Source organism: Staurois parvus, unplaced genomic scaffold, assembly GCF_062004578.1.
Source record: "Staurois parvus isolate SC_StPar_1 unplaced genomic scaffold, SC_StPar_1.0 ptg001733l, whole genome shotgun sequence".
Lineage (NCBI taxonomy): Eukaryota > Metazoa > Chordata > Amphibia > Anura > Ranidae > Staurois > Staurois parvus.
Window position 1 is genome coordinate 553,927 of NW_028319529.1, and position 21,174 is coordinate 575,100.

The following is a 21,174-nucleotide window of genomic DNA, read 5'->3' on the forward strand; positions in this document are numbered from 1 at the left end:
CTCTGTAGAGGAGATTATTATATCAGACAAAGCTGTCTTTTATTTCTAAGAGCTGCTAGGGGATCCAACATTTTTTACCCAGCCAAGATGGAATTGCCCTTTAACATTTTTCCCAGCTGAGAGCATCCTCACCCTGGCAGCACCTGTGCAGGTAACCCTCATTGACTTGAATTGGGACATACTCCAAGTTGCACCGGACTGGCAAGATGACCCTATATAAGGGTATACAGCATGGGTGTCGAACTGGCGGCCCTTCAGCTGTTGCCAAACTACAAGTCCCATGAGACATTGCAAGATTGACAGTTACAAGCTTGACTCCCAAAGGCAGAGACATGATGGGACTTGTAGTTTCAACACTTCTGGAGGGCCACCAGTTTGACACCCCTGGTATACAGGCTTGCAGTTGTAGCTAGTTGTTAAAAATATTTTGTATTATTTTTATTATCACTCAAATTGTTATCATCTCATTTTAATATTTCCTGAGATCGTTTACCAAAGAATGTTCTAAATTCACAAGACAATAGTTATATTTAATTTAGAATCCAAATTTATAACATTTTCAGCATCCATTTTACTGATTACTTAAAACCTTTTCTTTGGGTTACAGTTGCCTTCACATTCAGTTCTGGTCTCATCAGAATGATGTAACATTTGGGAATGAAGATGCAGCCCAGGAGTCCAACACTGGAGGACAAGATGGCGAAGACCTCCACAGCTACCATGTATTTTCCTTTGGTGCTGAGGTAGGCTGGGATGAAGGAGATCCAAACACTACAGAAGACCAGCATGCTGAATGTGATGTACTGAGCTTCATTGAATGTGTCTGGAAGTCTCCTGGCTAAAAATGCTACAATAAAGCTGAGCATAGCCAGACCTCCCATATATCCAATCAAAATGTAGAAAGCAGTGGCAGAGCCCTCATTACATGTTAATATCACCTTTCCTACCTCTACTTGGGTGTTATAGTCTGGGAATGGAGGAGAGAAATTCAGCCAAAAGACACAGATAACAGCTTGCCCTACAGAGCATAAAATCAGAATAGATGTTGAGAAATGTTTTCCCAGCCATTGTGTCTTAGTGCTGTTAGGTTTGGTAACTTTAAAAGCCAGAACCACTGTAACTGTCTTGGCTAAAATTGAAGAAATGGCAACAGAGAAGGTCATTCCAAAAACAGCTTGTCGGAGAAGACAGGACATCTTTGTGGGGCGTCCGATGAACAGCAGAGGACATAGAAAGGACAGGATTATTGAGAGGAGAAGGATGAAGCTGAGGGTCTGGTTATTGGCTTTTACAATCGGGGTGTCTCTGTATTTCACAAATATCCCAAATATGATAATAGTGCCAAAACAGAGAAAAAATGTTATAATAATAAGAGGCAATCCCAATGTATCATCATAAGACAGGAATTCAATAGTTCTTTGTACACAGATGTCTCTTCTCTCGTTGGGCCATTGATCCTCCGCACATTTATAACACCTGTCCATGTCTGAAAGAGTAAAGAAAAGTTCTTAAATGTGAAAATACCAGAAAGCAATACATTTGATTAATAATATTATAGCATTTTGACAAGCAAATCAGACCAATAGAGAATTAACACAAGCAAAGGCGTAAGTAGAACCTTCAGGGCCCCGGTGCAAGGAATCATGAAGGGTTTCCGGACCTGAGCCCCTTCTCATTGAACTCAGGGCTCTTTACTACCATTGTGGGGCCCTTTATTATGGTCCCACAGCGAGACCTTTTCACGTATGCTGCAGTGGCCCCCTTCCTGCCCTTACATTAGAGTCTCCCATTACATCCAAGTTCCCAGCATTCCCAGAGCTCTCTTTACAGTACACCAGAATTCCCCTTTACAGTGCAAGGAGGAACTATGCTGATTTTCATGTGAAGGGTAACTCTGATAACTCTAAACTAAGGGGGAATGCTGCATATTCTACTGTAAAGGGGGACTATGATGTAAGAGGCTCTCTGGTCACCAGAGCCCACCCTTACATCAGAGTTTGCAGATTTCCTCCTTACCTCAGCGTCTGCAAAGTTTCCCCTTGTACTGAAAGGATGAACTCTGCTGACTCTGATGTAAGGAGAAATGCTGGGACCTGGTAAGAGAGAAGTGAGGGCACTGATATAAGGGTAAATCAGTGTCCCTGCTTACATCAGTGACCCCCCCACAAAGTGGCCGACTGCCCCACAGACTCCGTGTAACCTGGAGCTGGAGCTGTCACACATTAACCTCTTAATAGCACCCCCACACATCAGCATCCTCAGTCCCCCTTTCACATCACAGTCACTCCCCTTCACAGTACTGTACCCATTACAATCCTCAGCCCCCATTACTGTCCTGAGCCCCCTCATTACGGTCCTCAGTGACCTCATTACTCTGCTTAGTCCCCTCCATTAATGTACCCTCTCATTAATGATGTCCTGAGCCCCACCATTACTGTTCCAAAGCCCCCCAAACTGTCCTCAGCCCCCCTGTCCATTAATGTCCTCAGTGACCCCATTACTGTCCTCAGCCCTCCCCCCACCCCATTAATGTCCTCATCCCCTTTCCATTAATGTTCTCAGTGGTCCTATTACTGTCTTCAGCCCCCCATTAACGTACTCAGCCCCCCTCCATTAATGTCTTCAGTGACCCATTAATGTATTTAGCCACCCCCCATTAATGTCCCCAACCATACCCCAATAATGTCCTCAGCTCCCCCCTCCATTAATGTTCTCAGCTCCGCTAAATATGTCCTTAGCTCCCCCCCATTAATGTTCTCATCCCCTCTCCATTAAAGTCCTCACGTCCCCTCAGCACCCACTCATTAATGTCCTCAGCTCCCACCCTTCATTAACATTCTCAGCCCCCCATGAAAGTCCTTAGCCCATTAATGACCTCAGATCCTCCCCATTAATCTCATAAGCCAACCTCCATTAATGACATCAGCCCCCCCCCCCCATTAATGTCTTCAGCCCCCCCTCTATTAATGTCCTCAGCTTCCCTTCCATTAACATCTTCAGCCCCACCATGAATGTCCCTAGCCCCCCACTATTAATGGCCTCAGATCCTCCCATTAATATCCTCAGCCCCCCCCCCCTCCATTAACATCTTCAGCCCCCCACCATTAATATCCTCAGATACACCCATTAATGTCCTCAGCCCACCTCCATTAATGTCCTCAGCTCCCTCATTAATGTCCTCAGTCCCCTCCATTAACATCTTCAGCTTCTCCATTAATGTTCTCGCCCCTCCCCATGAAAATCCGTAGTCCCCCCTCCATTAATGACCTCACCCCCCTGTCAATTAATATCCTCATCCCCCTCCAATGAATGACCTCAGCCCTCCTCCAATTAATGTCATTAGTCCCTCTCTAATAAAGACTTCAGCTCTCCCACCCCACCTCGCCCCCTCATTGCTCCCTACTCCTGTCTTCCATTACACAGTGAAGAGGGCGGGAGGTACAGCAGGTTTGAACAGTGGGCTGGGGATTCTGTCCTGCCTTGCTTATTTGTGTGGCATGAGACTTTGATAAAGAAGTTGCTCTTTATGTTTGAGCCGCAGATACTGCTCTGAAGACAAGTTGTGAGCCTAGTGTGTTTTCAGATATCCCGTTCCCTCACTCTCTCTTTTTAAGTGTTCAGCAATATATCTACAGAAACTTCTGAAGGGAATTAAGCCTATTTATTTCAATCAACTACACAACAAGGATCCAATCTTAAAGGCTAAGTTCACTTTTGTTTCCCCCAAAATCCAGCTCCCTATGTACCAATATACCATTAATGAAAATCAGTAGCAGAAAAATAAAAACTTTCTTTGATTTTGAGAACAAGGCCTTACCTTAGCCCTTGCTGTATTTCTTAGAAAGCTTCATCACTTGCTAGTATAAAGATTTAGGACAAAGAAGCGAGTAAGACCGAAGAAGCAGCTTACCAGCTGACCTAATTTGGACACATCCTGCACTGACCTCATTAACCGCATGCCGCCCAGCCACTGTACATATACGGCGGCAGGGCGGCACTCACAGGCAAAACCACGTTTTAAGAAGTGTGTTTTGTAAACAAATAGGGGGCGCACGCGAGGCGCGCCGCCGCCCTATTTGTCCCGCGGTTCTCTGCTGCAGATGTCAGTCGCCGGGTCACAGCCGCTACTTAGCGGCTATGTCCCAGCGATCGGCGGCAAACAGTGACAGAGGGCACAGCTGCAGTAGCTGTGCTGTCTGTCACTTCCCTGACAGCTCGAGGATGAGCTGATCGAGAAAGAACAGTTTTTCTTTCTCGATCAGCCTTGTCCCGCCCAGTACACACCCCCGCCCCCTAGTAAAACACTCCCCTCACTCCTATAACCCTTCCCTGCTAAATAAAGTTAACCCCTTCCTCCCCATTGCCATTAGTACAGTGTCAGTTTTTTTTTTTGCACTGATCACTGTATTAGTGTTTTTGGGGATGTCAGTGACCCCAAGTCAGTACCCCCCAATGTCAAAATGTCCGCTGCAGTCCCGCCATAAGTCGCTGGTCGCTGCCATAAGTCCCTGATCGCCGCCATAATTCTCTGATCGCCGCCATTATCAGTATAAAAAAAACCCTAAAAATCCCAGTATCTTTCCCGCCATTTGTACATGCTAGAACTTTCACGTAAACCAATTAATTTACACGTATTGGGTTTTTTTTAGCAAAGACATGTCGCAGAATGCATTTTGGCAGAAATTTATGACTAAATTTGATTTTTGCATTTTTTTTTACTGGACATGTTTTATAGCAAAAAGTCCAAAATATTGTTTTTTTTTTGTCCTCAAAATTGTCAGACTTTTTTTTTTATAGCGCAAAAAATAAAACCCGCACATGCGATCAAATGCCACCGAAAGAAAGCTCAATTTGTGGGGAAAAAAGTATGTAAATTTCATTTATGTACTGTATTGCATGACCGCGCAATTGTCCGTTAAACTAGCGCAGCGCTGTATAGCAGAAAAATGGCGTAAATTGCAGTATCTATACCATAGTTTGTAGACGCTATAACTTCCACACAAAGCAATCAATATACACTTAATGGGATTTTTTTTACCAAAAACATGGAGCAGAATACATTTTGGCCTAAATTTATAACCAACTTTGAGTTTACTATATATTTTTTATAGCTGAAAATAAAAAATATTGTTTTTCTTCAAAATTTTTGTCCTTTTTTTGTTTATAGCGTGAAAAATAAAAAGCGCACAGATGATCAAATATCACCGAAAGAAAGCTCTATTTGTGTGAAAAAAAGGGCGTAAATTTCGTTTGGGTGCAGCATTGCATGACCGCGCAATTATCAGTTGAATTAGTGCAGCGCCAAGTAGCAAAAAGAGGCCTGGTCATTAAGGGGGGTAAATCCTCAGGAGGGCAAGTGGTTAAAACACACACCTTTCACCCATCAACTATTTTTTCACATCATTCCCAGGACATGTGATAAATAAACATTCCCTTCGGAGTAGAAGATCAAAGGACCACAAGTGTGTTATATCGTAAAACAATTTTTTAATTTAAAATATGCAGACGTAAGCTCACAAACATAGAGCAATGGGATGCTCCAATCCCTTGACGATGCTGATTGGTGGCGAAACATGTTGGGAGGGGCCTAGCCAGTGATGTCATATACACGATGACACTGGAGGCCTAGGTGTCTGTTTCTTATGTGCTCCTATACTTCTTATGTTTGTGAATATGTCTTCTTATTTTAAATAAAAAAATGTTTTATGATATAACACCATTGCGGTCCTTTGATCTTCTCCTAAGGAGGGAATATCTGTTTATTGCACAAGAAGATTCCTTCTGTTGTCTGTCATATTATGCTGAGGAGGCCGTGAAAGTATTCTATCAGTGAGATGAGTGCTGATTATGAGCACACAAGCGTGTATTGATCTCTGGAAAGTGAGATCAATATTTTTGGTAAAGAAGAAGGAAGAGGGACGCCAGACTAAGTGCAGCATTAAATGTACAATTTAATAGTAAAAATGACAATTAGCAACTCGCAGGAAGTAAAATGGAAATGAGCATGTCGCCAAACGTAGTCAGGGATCCCGGAAAGCAATGGATGACCTCAGGGTGAATAGCTCTACACAGAGTTCACTAGATGAACCACTGAAGTATCTATATATGGAGATCATATCCCCCCTTATGTATTATACATGGAGATCATATCCCCCCCTTATGTATTATACATGGTGATCATATCCCCCTTATGTATTATACATGGAGATCATATCCCCCCTTATGTATTATACATGGAGATCATATCCCCCTTATGTATTATACATGGAGATCATATCCCCCCTTATGTATTATACATGGAGATCATATCCCCCCCTTATGTATTATACATGGTGATCATATCCCCCTTATGTATTATACATGGTGATCATATCCCCCTTATGTATTATACATGGAGATCATATCCCCCCTTATGTATTATACATGGAGATCATATCCCCCCTTATGTATTATACATGGTGATCATATCCCCCCTTATGTATTATACATGGAGATCATATCCCCCCTTATGTATTATACATGGAGATCATATCCCCCTTATGTATTATACATGGAGATCATATCCCCCCTTATGTATTATACATGGAGATCATATCCCCCTTATGTATTATACATGGAGATCATATCCCCCCTTATGTATTATACATGGAGATCATATCCCCCTTATGTATTATACATGGTGATCATATCCCCCCTTATGCATTATACATGGAGGTCATATCCCCCCTTATGTATTATACATGGTGATCATATCCCCCTTATGTATTATACATGGAGATCATATCCCCCCTTATGTATTATACATGGAGATCATATTCCCCTTATGTATTATACATGGAGGTCATATCCCCCCTTATGTATTATACATGGTGATCATATCCCCCTTATGTATTATACATGGAGATCATATCCCCCCTTATGTATTATACATGGAGATCATATCCCCCCTTATGTATTATACATGGAGATCATATCCCCCCTTATGTATTATACATGGTGATCATATCCCCCCTTATGTATTATACATGGAGATCATATCCCCCCTTATGTATTATACATGGAGATCATATCTCCCTTATGTATTATACATGGAGATCATATCCCCTCTTATGTATTATACATGGAGATCATATCCCCCTTATGTATTATACATGGAGATCATATCCCCCCTTATGTATTATACATGGAGATCATATCCCCCTTATGTATTATACATGGAGATCATATCCCCCCTTATGTATTATACATGGTGATCATATCCCCCTTATGTATTATACATGGTGATCATATCCCCCTTATGTATTATACATGGAGATCATATCCCCCCTTATGTATTATACATGGTGATCATATCCCCCCTTATGTATTATACATGGAGATCATATCCCCCCTTATGTATTATACATGGAGATCATATCCCCCTTATGTATTATACATGGTGATCATATCCCCCCTTATGCATTATACATGGAGGTCATATCCCCCCTTATGTATTATACATGGTGATCATATCCCCCTTATGTATTATACATGGAGATCATATCCCCCCTTATGTATTATACATGGAGATCATATTCCCCTTATGTATTATACATGGAGGTCATATCCCCCCTTATGTATTATACATGGAGATCATATCCCCCCTTATGTATTATACATGGAGATCATATCCCCCTTATGTATTATACATGGTGATCATATCCCCCCTTATGTATTATACATGGAGATCATATCCCCTCTTATGTATTATACATGGAGATCATATCCCCCCTTATGTATTATACATGGAGATCATATCCCCCCTTATGTATTATACATGGTGATCATATCCCCCCTTATGTATTATACATGGAGATCATATCCCCCCCTTATGTATTATACATGGAGATCATATCCCCCCTTATGTATTATACACGGAGATCATATCCCCCCTTAATCTCCTCTTAATCTCCTGAATATATTTATATTATTATATGTACTTGATTCAATTGATTTATACATAGTTTATTTAGTTTAGTACTTGTTTGCTTTGGCTATAGGGTGAGCATATTGAGGTATTATCATTTATTACACTTTCAAGGGTGAAAGTAAGACTTATATGCTTTCAGGGGATAGGTTTATATGTTTATTTGAGATACCGTCTTGATTCATATCCCCCTTATGTATTATACATGGTGATCATATCCCCCCTTATGTATTATACATGGTGATCATATCTCCCCTTATGTATTATACATGGAGATCATATCCCCCCTTATGTATTATACATGGAGATCATATCCCTCCTTATGTATTATACATGGAGATCATATCCCCCCTTATGTATTATACATGGAGGTCATATCCCCCCTTGTGTATTATACATGGAGATCATATCCCCCTTATGTATTATACATGGAGATCATATCCCCCCCTATGTATTATACATGGAGATCATACCCCCCTTATGTATTATACATGGTGATCATATCCCCCTTATGTATTATACATGGAGGTCATATCCCCCCTTGTGTATTATACATGGAGATCATATCTCCCTTATGTATTATACATGGAGATCATATCCCCCCCTATGTATTATACATGGAGATCATACCCCCCTTATGTATTATACATGGTGATCATATCCCCCTTATGTATTATACATGGAGATCATATCCCCCCTTATGTATTATACATGGAGATCATATCCCCCTCATGTTTTTATACATGGAGATCATATCCCCCCTTATGTATTATACATGGTGATCATATCCCCCCTTATGTATTATACATTGTGATCATATCCCCCCTTATGTATTATACATGGAGATCATATCCCCCCTTATGTATTATACATGGTGATCATATCCCCCTTATGTATTATACATGGTGATCATATCCCCCTTATGTATTATACATGGAGATCATATCCCCCTGATGTATTATACATGGAGATCATATCCCCCCTTATGTATTATACATGGTGATCATATCCCCCCATATGTATTATATATGGAGATCATATCCCCCTTATGTATTATACATGGAGATCATATCCCCCTTATGTATTATACATGGAGATCATATCCCCCTTATGTATTATAAATGGTGATCATATCCCCCCATATGTATTATATATGGAGATCATATCTCCCTTATGTATTATACATGGAGATCATATCCCCCTTATGTATTATAAATGGTGATCATATCCTCCTTATGTATTATACATGGAGATCATATCCCCCCTTATGTATTATACATGGAGATCATATCCCCCCTTATGTATTATACATGGTGATCATATCCCCCCTTATGTATTATACATGGAGATCATATCCCCCTTATGTATTATACATGGAGATCATATCCCCCTTATGTATTATACATGGAGATCATATCCCCCCTTATGTATTATACATGGAGATCATATCCCCCCTTATGTATTATACATGGAGATCATATTCCCCCTTATGTATTATACATGGTGATCATATCCCCCTTATGTATTATACATGGAGATCATATCCCCCCTTATGTATTATACATGGTGATCATATCCCCCCTTAATCTCCTCTTCTCAAGAGAGAATAAATTCAGTTCCTCTAATCTTTCCTCATAGCTGAGCTCCTCCATGCCTCTTATCAGTTTGGTTGCCCTTCTCTGTACTTTCTCCAGTTCCCCAATGTTCCTTTTGTGAATTGGTACCCAAAACTGAACTGCATATTCCACATGAAGTCTTAATAATGATTTGTACCGGGGGAAATTACATCTCTCTCTCTGGAGTCTATACCTCTTTTAATTCAAGAGAGGATTTTGCTCGCTTTAGAACCCGCAGCTTGGCATTGCATGCCATTATTAAGCGTGTGATCTACCAGAACCCCCAGATCCTTCTCCACCATTGATTCCTCCAGTTGTACCCCCCCTAGTTTGTATGATGCATGCATATTTTAGCCCCCAAGTGCAGAAGCTTACATTTATCAACATTAAACCTCATTTGCCACATAATTGCCCAATTGCACAGAGCATTGAGATTGGCTTGTAAGTTGAAGATAGTTACATAATGTGACAGTGTATGTCCAGCTTTAGGCTCAGCCACATAGCCTATAACTGTAGTTATCTCTATTTATCTACACTTTTCTTTTGAAAAAGAGTTCTCCTTCCAACATGAATATCTCTTAAAAGAAGAAGTCCAGAAAGCAGCTTTAGGCCCCTTTCACATGGGCCGACTCCACCAGAAAATTTGTCGTCTGATCCCCTCCGAGCTGGTGGATGACAGGTCCATGTATGCTCTGCTTACTCACAGACACAGCCCACTTTCCTCTATGAGAAGTCAGATGTAAACGGACCATCTGTCTGTTTACATCCAACTGCCATCCGATCCAGTAGTAGATCAGATCAGATGCAGGCAAGTGTAAACATGTTCATTTACATTCGCCGCTCCATAGAGGGCAATCGATGGTCTGATTGGGTCCACTTGAAAAATGGACAAGCGGGCTCAGTCGGTCCACCCATGTGAAAGGGGTCTTAGATGGCAACTGGATTGCCTTCTTACAATACTTTTTTTTTTTTTTTTTAAATAATTGTTGTACTAATAAGCATTATTTCATTACAGAAATGTTCATACTATTTCCTAAGGTAAAGAAATGTAAATGTAGAGTTAGGAGCACCAACCATACTTATCGGTGATCTCATTCTCCGGGCAGGGAGCACAGTAGTGGCAGCAGGGTTGTCTTCCTAACTGCTGAAGTTTTTGGTAACCAGGAGGGCAGCTCTCAGAGCACACAGAACGTGGAGTCTAAAGGAAAGATGAACTTTTCGAATTAATATTACTTTGTAGGGTTGTTGCCAGGGGTGGACTGACAACTCATGGGGCCCCCTGGCAATAGGGGATCATGGGGCCTCTGTGTCCTTGCCCACACTCAAAAAGCCTATAAAAAAGGTACCAGGGGCACTTCATGTGGCCCCCTACTGACCCCGGGCCCTCGGGCACTGCCCGAGTGCTTGAATAGTCAGTCCGCCCCTGGTTGTTGTGAATCTATCTTGTAGAAAAGGTGACAGTGCAAGTCTTCCAGTTTATAGCATACACAAATCTTTTCAGAAAGAAGGACACAACTTACAAGTGATGATCACATACTTATAGAATGTATTTCTAGAAAGTATTTCTGATGTAAACCATCAAAGTGTGGAGTTGTTTGTTAAGTCAGTAACGTAGGTTGTAGAATTAATCAACTTTCATTTTTTTATCTACCTTTATATAGACTATCTTTTATATATTCTGTGTAGATTTTTTTTTTGTAAATTAAAGATTTTTTTGTATCATTTAACTGTGATTAAAATCCTATCCAACTTCTTATTGAACACTGAATTCTGGCCACATATCCATATTCCTTTCATTATACAGTACACTGCATAATCTCTACCAAGAAGACTGTAGCAGTGGCATGGATCCAAAAAGCCCCCCCAGACCTTAACCCTTTTCTACACAATTTAAACTTACAAACCCAATCTGAATTTATGCTTGAAATGAAACATGGCAAACAGAAGTCATTTTCATCTGGCTGGAAGGCTTGGTCTCAACATAATGTGGTAGTACCCAGATGTTGCAGAGTTCCCCTTTAAACTGTAACATTTCTAACGTTTTCAGCTCACTCTCCCTCCCTTATTTCCTGTGACTATTATGTACCAGCTCTTAGCTGGGACTCTTACCTGCAGCTGCTGGCCAAGGTTATTCTGTAGAGTTTAGAAAGCCTTTTGATAGTAATAGAAAGTGAAAGAAGAAATGTATGCCTTGTGACGTAATCATTGGTATATACACTTGTAAGAAGTTTTCTATAACTCACTTAGCATATGAGAACATAAGCCATCTGTTGAGTCAAATTAGCACTGTTTTTAATAAATCAGTTGTATTCCTCAAGTCCCTGTCCGGAGTTCTCTGGTTTGCCAAAATTGCTACTACAATAATTGCTGTATTACTTTCTCATAACATATTCAGTATATGTTGAAATTTTAACTCCCAAGAATTTCCACGCCATGGATGTTTCCATCCTAGAATTTCACAGGTAAAAGAATGGAGACAATCCCATTACTTCCTGTTTATCCTTACTGGTCTTTTTCTTTATAATTGCTGTACATATTTATACAGCCAAGTAGCAATATTTCTTATTTATTGCTAATTTCTGAATACCTAGGTTGTTTGTTTAACTGTGTAACCCTTCCCCCCTCTTTTTTCTCACTGTACTTACTCTAGGTTCACATTTTTGCAGCTCTGCATGCAGGCAGGTGTAGTTCAGCCTCCTTGCACAGGTGGCACTGTTCAGCAGCCCCCATGCAAAGAAAGCAGAATAAAAGGTGGGACCTCATGTTCTTCTGAGGCCTCCATAGGTGTCATCAAGAAAGCAGCTGACTAACTAGACACTGCTGCCCTGGATGACCTCAACGGCCATCTTTAGTGTGAGCAGTTCAATTAAATAGCACGCATAGTGGCTAAGTCAGGGACAGGAACCTGCTAGCCATGGAAAGCATGGTGGTGCAGGGAAAGTTTCCTGGAGCCCTTCTGCATCCAGGTGCCTTGTTGCCAGACCATAAACAAGTAAAAACGTGTAGCGCATGGGTGTCAAACTGGCAGCCCTCCAGCTGTTGCCAAACTACAAGTCCCATGAAGCATTGCAAGATTGACAGTTACAAGCATGACTCCAAAAGGCAGAGGCATGGTGGAACTTGTAGTTTTGCAACAGCTGGAGCGCTGCCAGTTTGATACCCCTTGTGTAGCGAAACTATATAAATAAATATTCAATGAAATACAGTGTTCATAAATCTTCCACATGAATAATATAATTCTCCATATCCAAAAATCACACAGTAATGATCTTCAAAACATCTCAAATTATCACCAACGTGCAAAACCCCCACCATACAAATTGACCGCTCACCTCAAGATATTGACCACTGAATCAACAGTAAGTCCCTTTAAGGACAAATATTATCAATCTTGTTGCTGTTTTTCTTCCTTCCTTTCCTCCGATATAGGAAAAATCACGCATACAGAGACAAAAAACAGCCCATAGTGTATACCATTTAAAAACGCTTTTATTGCTAAAATGAATAAAACTTACAGGCTGAGGCACTCAATAGATAGGGATAACAGGCATACAGTATACAGACTCCTCACATGTCAGCAAGATGGCCACGGGATAATGTTATTTGCGTGGCCCCCCCTTTACATGCTTTACGTCCTGGGCAGGACTTCCTCAGTAGGCATGGAGCTTATACCACTACCTGCAATTTATGCGATCCCTGAAGGTCCATTGAGATCCCAGTGCACATACGTCGGTGACATCACCTGTACTTCTACAGTAAGTACTGTATCTCTTAAACATTTATGAAATATTTACAGTTCCTACAGGTAAGCCTTATTAAATGCCTACCTGTAGGTAAAAGTTGCCAAAGTGGGTTTACTTCCACTTTAGAGCTCCACCATCTTCCACGTCTTCCTTTTATTGCTTATTAAGCTGAAGTCTCCAGCCAGCTCTAGTAATTCCCTGCATGCTGTAGGTGGCTCCACCTCTCTCTTGCAGGGAAATCATCCAGTGGGTTGTCAGCATCCATACTGCACCAAGGGCACCTGCTTCTCTCTTATCCCCATCCTGTACTCAATGAGAGCCACTCAAGAGATCAGATCTTTGGAAGCCCTTGGGAGACAAGCTGTCACTTGTAAACACAGAAACTGAACTTCTGTGTTTACAAGCAATAGTGATGAGCAGGGGTCCTGAGCCAGAGGTGGTGGAACTGAGTTCCACCAATTCCAGCTGAAAAAGCCCTATACATATACAGTATATTGCCAAAAGTATTGGGACACCCCTCCAAATGATTGGATTCAGGTGTTCCGATCACCTCCATGGCCACAGGTGTATAAAATCAAGTACCTAAGCATGCGGACTGCATCTATAAATGATTGTGAAAGCATGGGTTGCTGTCACAACCACCATGAATTCAAGTGTGGTACCGTGATTGGTTGTCACTAGAGATGAGCGAATCGAACCAGGCGAAGTGGAATTCGTTTCGAATTTCAGGAAAAATTCGATTCGTGCCGAATCCGAATATTAGCCAACTTCGGGTGCGCGAATCGGATTTTTCCCGATCAGCCGGCAAAAAGTGTCCCTGCAGAGAGCTCCGCTATTTCTGACAGTTCTCTGACAGTTCCTTCACATTTACAGCGGTTGAAACATTGTATCTATTTGTTTCCATTTAGGATACAGATGTTTTTATTCGGAAACAGATACAATGTTTCAACCGCTGTAAATGTGAAGGAACTGTCAGAGAACTGTCAGAAATAGCGGAGCTCTCTGCAGATACACTTTTTGCTGTACTGGAATACTTCTTCTTTTCATTCTTCTCATTCTTCTTTTCATTCTTCTTTTCATTCTTCTTCTCATTCTTCTTTTCATTCTTCTTCTTCTTCTTTTCATTCTTCTTTTCATTCTTCTCATTCTTCTTTTCATTCTTCTTTTCATTCTTCTTCTTCTTCTTTTCATTCTCCTTCTTCTTCTTTTCATTCTTCTTTTCATTCTTCTTCTTTTCATTCTTCTTCTTCTTTTCATTCTTCTTTTCATTCTTCTTCTTCTTCTTTTCATTCTTCTCATTCTTCTTTTCATTCTTCTTCTTCTTCTTTTCATTCTTCTTCTTTTCATTCTTCTTTTCATTCTTGTTCTTCTTCTTTTCATTCTTCTTCTTCTTCTTTTCATTCTTCTTTTCATTCTTCTTCTTCTTCTTTTCATTCTTCTCATTCTTCTTTTCATTCTTCTTTTCATTCTTCTTCTTCTTCTTTTCATTCTTCTTCTTTTCATTCTTCTTCTTCTTTTCATTCTTCTTCTTCTTCTTTTCATTCTTCTTTTCATTCTTCTCATTCTTCTTTTCATTCTTCTCATTCTTCTTCTCATTCTTCTTTTCATTCTTCTTCTTCTTTTCATTCTTCTTTTCATTCTTCTCATTCTTCTTTTCATTCTTCTTCTTCTTTTCATTCTTCTTTTCATTCTTCTTCTTCTTCTTCTTCTTTTCATTCTTCTTCTTCTTCTTTTCATTCTTCTTTTCATTCTTCTTCTTCTTCTTTTCATTCTTCTCATTCTTCTTTTCATTCTTCTTTTCATTCTTCTTCTTCTTCTTTTCATTCTTCTTCTTCTTCTTTTCATTCTTCTTCTTCTTTTCATTCTTCTTCTTCTTCTTTTCATTCTTCTTTTCATTCTTCTCATTCTTTTCATTCTTCTCATTCTTCTTTTCATTCTTCTTCTTCTTCTTTTCATTCTTCTTATTATTTTCATTCTTCTTTACATTCTTCTTCTTCTTCTTCTTCTTTTCATTCTTCTCATTCTTCTTTTCATTCTTCTTCTTCTTCTTTTCATTCTTCTTCTTCTTCTTTTCATTCTTCTTTTCATTCTTCTTTTCATTCTTCTTCTATTCATTCTTCTCATTCTTCTTTTCATTCTTCTTTTCATTCTTCTTCTTTTCATTCTTCTTCTTCTTCTTTTCATTCTTCTTCTTCTTTTCATACTTCTTTTCATTCTTCTTCTTCTTTTCATTCTTCTTCTTCTTCTTTTCATTCTTCTTTTCATTCTTCTCATTCTTTTTTTCATTCTTCTCATTCTTCTTCTCGTTCTTCTTTTCATTCTTCTTCTCATTCTTCTTTTCATTCTTGTTCTTCGTTTCATTCTTCTTTTCATTCTTCTCATTCTTATTTTCATTCTTCTTTTCATTCTTCTTCTTTTCATTCTTCTTCTTCTTTTCATTCTTCTTTTCATTCTTCTTCTTCTTTTCATTCTTCTCATTCTTCTTTTCATTCTTCTTCTTCTTTTCATTCTTCTTCTTCTTCTTTTCATTCTTCTTTTCATTCTTCTTCTTCTTCTTTTCTTCTTCTTCTTCTTCTTCTTCTGGCAACTCCACCACGCAGCTCATTTTTGTTCCAGTATTACTGTATTTTTCTCCTTCAAAATCCTGAAACTTTCTTTTGGCAGGTGTACAGACTCAGGTACTCAGTGCAGGAATGGTGGGAATCCCTCACAATAGACACAGCAGGTGTACATACAGACCCAGGAATTCAACACAGGGACAGTGGGAACCCCTAATAATGGGTAAAGCAGGTGGGCAGACCCGGAATCTCAGCACATGGATGGTAGGAACCCCTCATAATGGGCACAGCAGGTGTGCATACCCAGAACCTCAGCACAGGGATGGTGGGAACCCCTAGTAATGGGCGCAGCAGGTGTGCAGACCTGGGACCTCAGCACAGGGATGGTAGAAACCCCTCATAATGGGAACAGCAGGTGTACAGACCCAGGAATTTAGCACAGGGATGGTGGGAACTCCTCCTAATGGGCAGAGCAGGTGTACAGACCCAAGAACTCAGCACAGGGATGGTGGGAACTTCTCATAATGGGCGCAGCAGGTGTGCAGACCTGGAACCTCAGCACAGGGATGGTGGGAACCCCTCATAATGGGCACAGCAGGTGTGCATACCCAAAACCTCAGCACAGGGATGGTGGGAACCCCTCATAATGGGCACAGCAGGTGTTAGGGGGTTTAACTCTCCAGCATCCATTAGAGACTGATATAGTAATATAGTTCATTCTTCTTTTCATTCTTCTTTTCATTCTTCTTCTTCTTCTTTTCATTCTTCTTCTTCTTTTCATTCTTCTTTTCATTCTTCTTCTTCTTTTCATTCTTCTTTTCATTCTTCTTCTTTTCATTCTTCCTCTTCTTTTCATTCTTCTTTTCATTCTTCTTCTTCTTTTCATTCTTCTTCTTCTTCTTTTCATTCTTCTTTTCATTCTTCTCATTCTTCTTTTCATTCTTCTCATTCTTCTTCTCATCCTTCTTTTCATTCTTCTTCTCATTCTTCTTTTCATTCTCTTCTTCTTTTCATTCTTCTTTTCATTCTTCTCATTCTTCTTTTCATTCTTCTTTTCATTCTTCTTCTCCTTTTCATTCTTCTTCTTCTTTTCATTCTTCTTTTCATTCTTCTTCTTCTTTTCATTCTTATCATTCTTCTTTTCATTCTTCTTTTCATTCTTCTCATTCTTCTTTTCATTCTTCTTTTCATTCTTCTCATTCTTCTTTTCATTCTTCTCATTCTTCTTTTCATTCTTCTTCTTCTTCTTTTCATTCTTCTTTTCATTATTCTTCTTCTTCTTTTCATTCTTCTTCTTCTTCTTTTCATTCTTCTTCTTCTTCTTCTTCGTCGTGCCCCGTGACTGCCCAAATGAGTGAAGTGTGCGGTGATTCTAAGATCGACGGCACTCATCTGCATGTCATACTGACTGACAGTATTATTTCTCTTCCCCAGCAGACTCCAAGGGCATTTAAATTAAAGGTACAGTGTTCTGCACTAATATAAAGGCTCTCTGAAGCCTAGAAACACCCTTTTAATTAGTTAAATTCGCAGCGAATAAATTCGCATCGAATCGAATTTCTCCCGCAAATTCGGCGAATCAGCCGAATCAAATTTTTGAATAATTCGCTCATCTCTAGTTGTCACCTGTGCAATAAGTCCATCCATTAAATTTCCTTACTACTAAATATTCCACGGTCAACTGTTAGTGGTTTTATAACAAAGTGGAAGCAACTGAGAACAACAGCAGCTCAGCCACCAAGTGGTAGGTCATGTAAAGTGACAGAGTGTGGTCAGCACATGGTGAAGTGCACAGAAGTCGTCAACTGTCTGCAGAGTCAATAGCTAAAGACCTCCAAACTTCATGTGGCCTTCAGATTAGCACAACAACAATGCATAGAGAGCTTCATGGAATGGATTTCCATGGCCGAGCAGCTGCATCCAATCCTTAAAGCATCAAGTGCAATGCAAAGCGTTGGATAGACTGGTGTAAAGCACACCGCCACTGGACTAGAATAGATGATGTGTTCTCTGGAGTGAAAAATCATGCTTCTCTGTTTGGCAATCTGAAGCACGTGTCTGGGTTTGGTGGTTGACAGGAGAACAGTACTTGCCTGACTGCATTGTGCCAAGTGTAAAGTTTGGTGGATAGGGGATTTTGGTGTGGGGTTGTATTTCAGGGGTTGGGCTTGGCCCCTTAGTTCCAGTGAAGGGAACTCAGCGTCAGCATATCAAAACATTTTGGACAATTTGAGGGACCAGTTGAAGATGGCCCCTTCCTCTTCCAACTACCTATGAACCACTGCACAAAGCAAGGTCCATAAAGCCATGGATGAGTGAGTTTGGGGTGGAGGAACTTGACTGGCCTTCACAGAGTCCTTACCTCAACCCGATAGAACACCTTTGGGATGAATTAGAGCGGAGATTGTGAGCCAGGCCTTCTTGTCCGACATCAGTGCCTCACAAATGTGCTTCTAAAAGAATGGTAAACATTCCCATAGACACACTCATAAACTTGTGGACAGGCTTCCCAGAAGAATTGAAGCTGTTATAGCTGCAAAGGGCGGGGCCAACTCCATATTGAACCCTACAGACTAAGACTGGGATGCCATTAAAGTTCATGTATGTGTAAAAGCAGGTGTCCCTTTGGCAATATGGTGTATATACATACATATATATATATATATATTTCTTTATGCATTTTATGTTGTTGCTTTTTTCACTTTATTATAATAGTTATTTTACAAGTTGTTTATGTTCTAGATACCTGGAAGAATTTAGGATTCCACTGGATCATATTCTTATTCATTTTAAATTTCATTTCCTCTCCATCATGGTAAAAATATCCAACTTTAACCATTGACAAGGATTTATTGGGTGTGAAGATAATATTTAATAGATCAAACCTGGCTGAAACTTTTCCTCCATTGAAGTGTATCTCTTCTCCTCCTTTGGTTGTAATATGCACTCTCCTTAGATACCTGTTCATCTAAAGATATATTCAAACACACTAATTTTTAAATGTAGATAAACAGTTTATCAAACAGACCAATCACCATTTGTTCTTTAAAAAGAGTGTGCATTCTCAAGAGGGGTGGTGAGAGAGAAAGAAGGGGGTCAGAGAGAGAGGGGGGAGAGAGGGTGAGAAAGAGGGGGGTGAGAGCGGGGTGAGAGAGAGAGAGAGAGGGAGAGGGAGGGAGAAGGGGGGTCTTCTCTGGAGATCAGGGAGGCAGTGGAGGTCTTCTCCCTCCCAGGCTCTCAATGCTATCTGCCCTCAATGCTCTCCTTCCCCCTGCTCCTGCCGCCACTAGGACCGTGACCCCCCCCTCCAAGACAAGGGGCTCAAGGGGCAGTTGCTTTGGGCCCCACAACAGTGACTGGGCCCAGGGCTGCTTAACCTTTTGCCCCACGGTAAAGATGGCCTTGCATGTTACACTCATATTCAGGGTGTAAAAGGAAACATGTTACGAACAGAATAGTTTCCGCTCCCCCACTTTGACAGCTAGCAGGAGATCTCTCTTCTCTAGCTGTCAAATTTTTAAAAAAGTGGGCATGCAGGGCTCTGCCCGCCTGGCCCTGTCACTCATTCACTCTGTTCTGTGAATGAGAAACTACAAGTCTCGACAGCCTTAGTGGTGGTTGGCTTGTAGTTCTCAATTAACTACCACAGCACTGGGAGCCCCGTGGTAGCTCATTGATTCTTCCTGTCAGTATATCTGCTTACCCATACAGGTGAATGTTCTGCAGGAGACCTGCATGGCACCAGAAATCTGCTCTCTGATCGCTGGTTCAACAGTTTCTAGGTTCCTAGTATGAATAGTAGGTGCAGCACTAAACCATGAATATCATAAATCAGTAAAGTACAAATGCGTCAAAAAAGTGCTAATGCAATTGTGGAAATATGAATAAAAACCAAAAAAACTAAGTATAAATAAATATTTCACTGTTTCAGATAATAATCAAAGTGACTTGTCGGTGTACATAAAGTGACCGCATACTCATGACATTAGTATGTCATGTGAAAGGTGACTAATAGTGCTAAATAAAGTGACAATGGTGATAAATATAATGTCCAAAAAGATTAGTGATAGAGTTGGAGATCCAATATTTTGATCTCAGAAGTTGGTGATCAACAGTCTACATCCATGATATGGTGATGTGCCAGGAAATTATACACTCACCAGAATCACAATCAAATCACGCATTAAAGATATGTACTCTTAGTGGTCCCTTTAAGGATATTCACAGCCAGGATGCCAATAGTTTGATACTGCTTCAAAAAGTATTGATTCCTTCCATAAAGTGAAAATAGTACAGAGAAAGAAACTGACCATATGTGATTTCAAGATGGCTGCCGGACCTGCTCGAAGCTCCAGCGGTGTGACGTCATGACGTTACAGCTCCTCTCTGACGCGTTCCGTGCCAATGCACATAATTGGGGTGTGTGTCTTTTCTGAAGGCCACCTGAAACTCCTCAACACCCGACACACTTCCAGGTACAGTATGTGGGATGCCTAGTCCCCTACTGCGCATTGCTGTTCAATCCACTGACACGTGTCTCACTCCAGGCCACAGTGGTAATGTTACAGGCAGTGAGAGAAATTGATTTAAGTGAATTTTCAGAGTAACACCAGCTATCTATAAGTTAGATTTGTGTGGTCAGAAATCAGTATTACTTTTAAAAAATATTTAACAAGCATGATTAATCCCAAAGTATGTGGAATAAATAATTTATTTCAGGTATTTCCAGTCCTATTAATGCTACAGAATCCACATTTTAGACAGTTGGTGCTTCCAACCTTTTGCCACTCAGGAAGACAATTTTGAGTGCCAGATTGACTGTACCCCTGTGTACAAAGACAGCCATAAAGACATCGTTTGATGTGTTTGGTGTGGAGGAACTCAAGTGTCCCTAACCGCAATCATTAATACCTGAACTCACAAATATTCTTTTGGCTTAATGGATACAAATGGACTCAGACAGATCTAAAATCAAGTGGAAATTCTTTTTATAAGGTCCCGGTCAGGGATCCTGTCACCGTGCAGCCGTGGATCCCCTCGGGCCGTGGCGGTGCAAGTGCGCATGCGCAGTAGCATACATGTCACCGCAAGGGGGGCTATTTAAACCTGTGATACAGTGTAATCAATGCCTTCTGGTCTATAACGTCCCTGCACTCTATTACCTGATTCTGTTGACTGTATCCTGATCTGACCCTGACTAAGAAAGAACTCCGATCTAAAAAATTTGATCTGAAAAGTTCGATCTGAAATAGGTAATCAAATGTTCATTAAATCATCAATGTAATAAATTG

General features: G+C 40.5%; 1 protein-coding gene across 1 annotated transcript in view; it reads right to left on the bottom strand.

The window, feature by feature from the left end:
* Positions 1–578: 578 nt before the first annotated feature.
* The window catches only part of LOC149434565 (vomeronasal type-2 receptor 26-like), a 52,835-nt gene continuing 32,239 nt past the window's right edge, over positions 579–21,174 (bottom strand). The window contains exons 3-5 of the mRNA XM_089663636.1: positions 18,630–18,851; positions 10,657–10,780; positions 579–1,486 (exon numbers count right to left, since the gene is read on the bottom strand). Of these exons, the coding sequence (XP_089519762.1) occupies positions 579–1,486; positions 10,657–10,780; positions 18,630–18,851 (1,254 nt within the window). The remainder of the gene's footprint in view (positions 1,487–10,656; positions 10,781–18,629; positions 18,852–21,174) is intronic.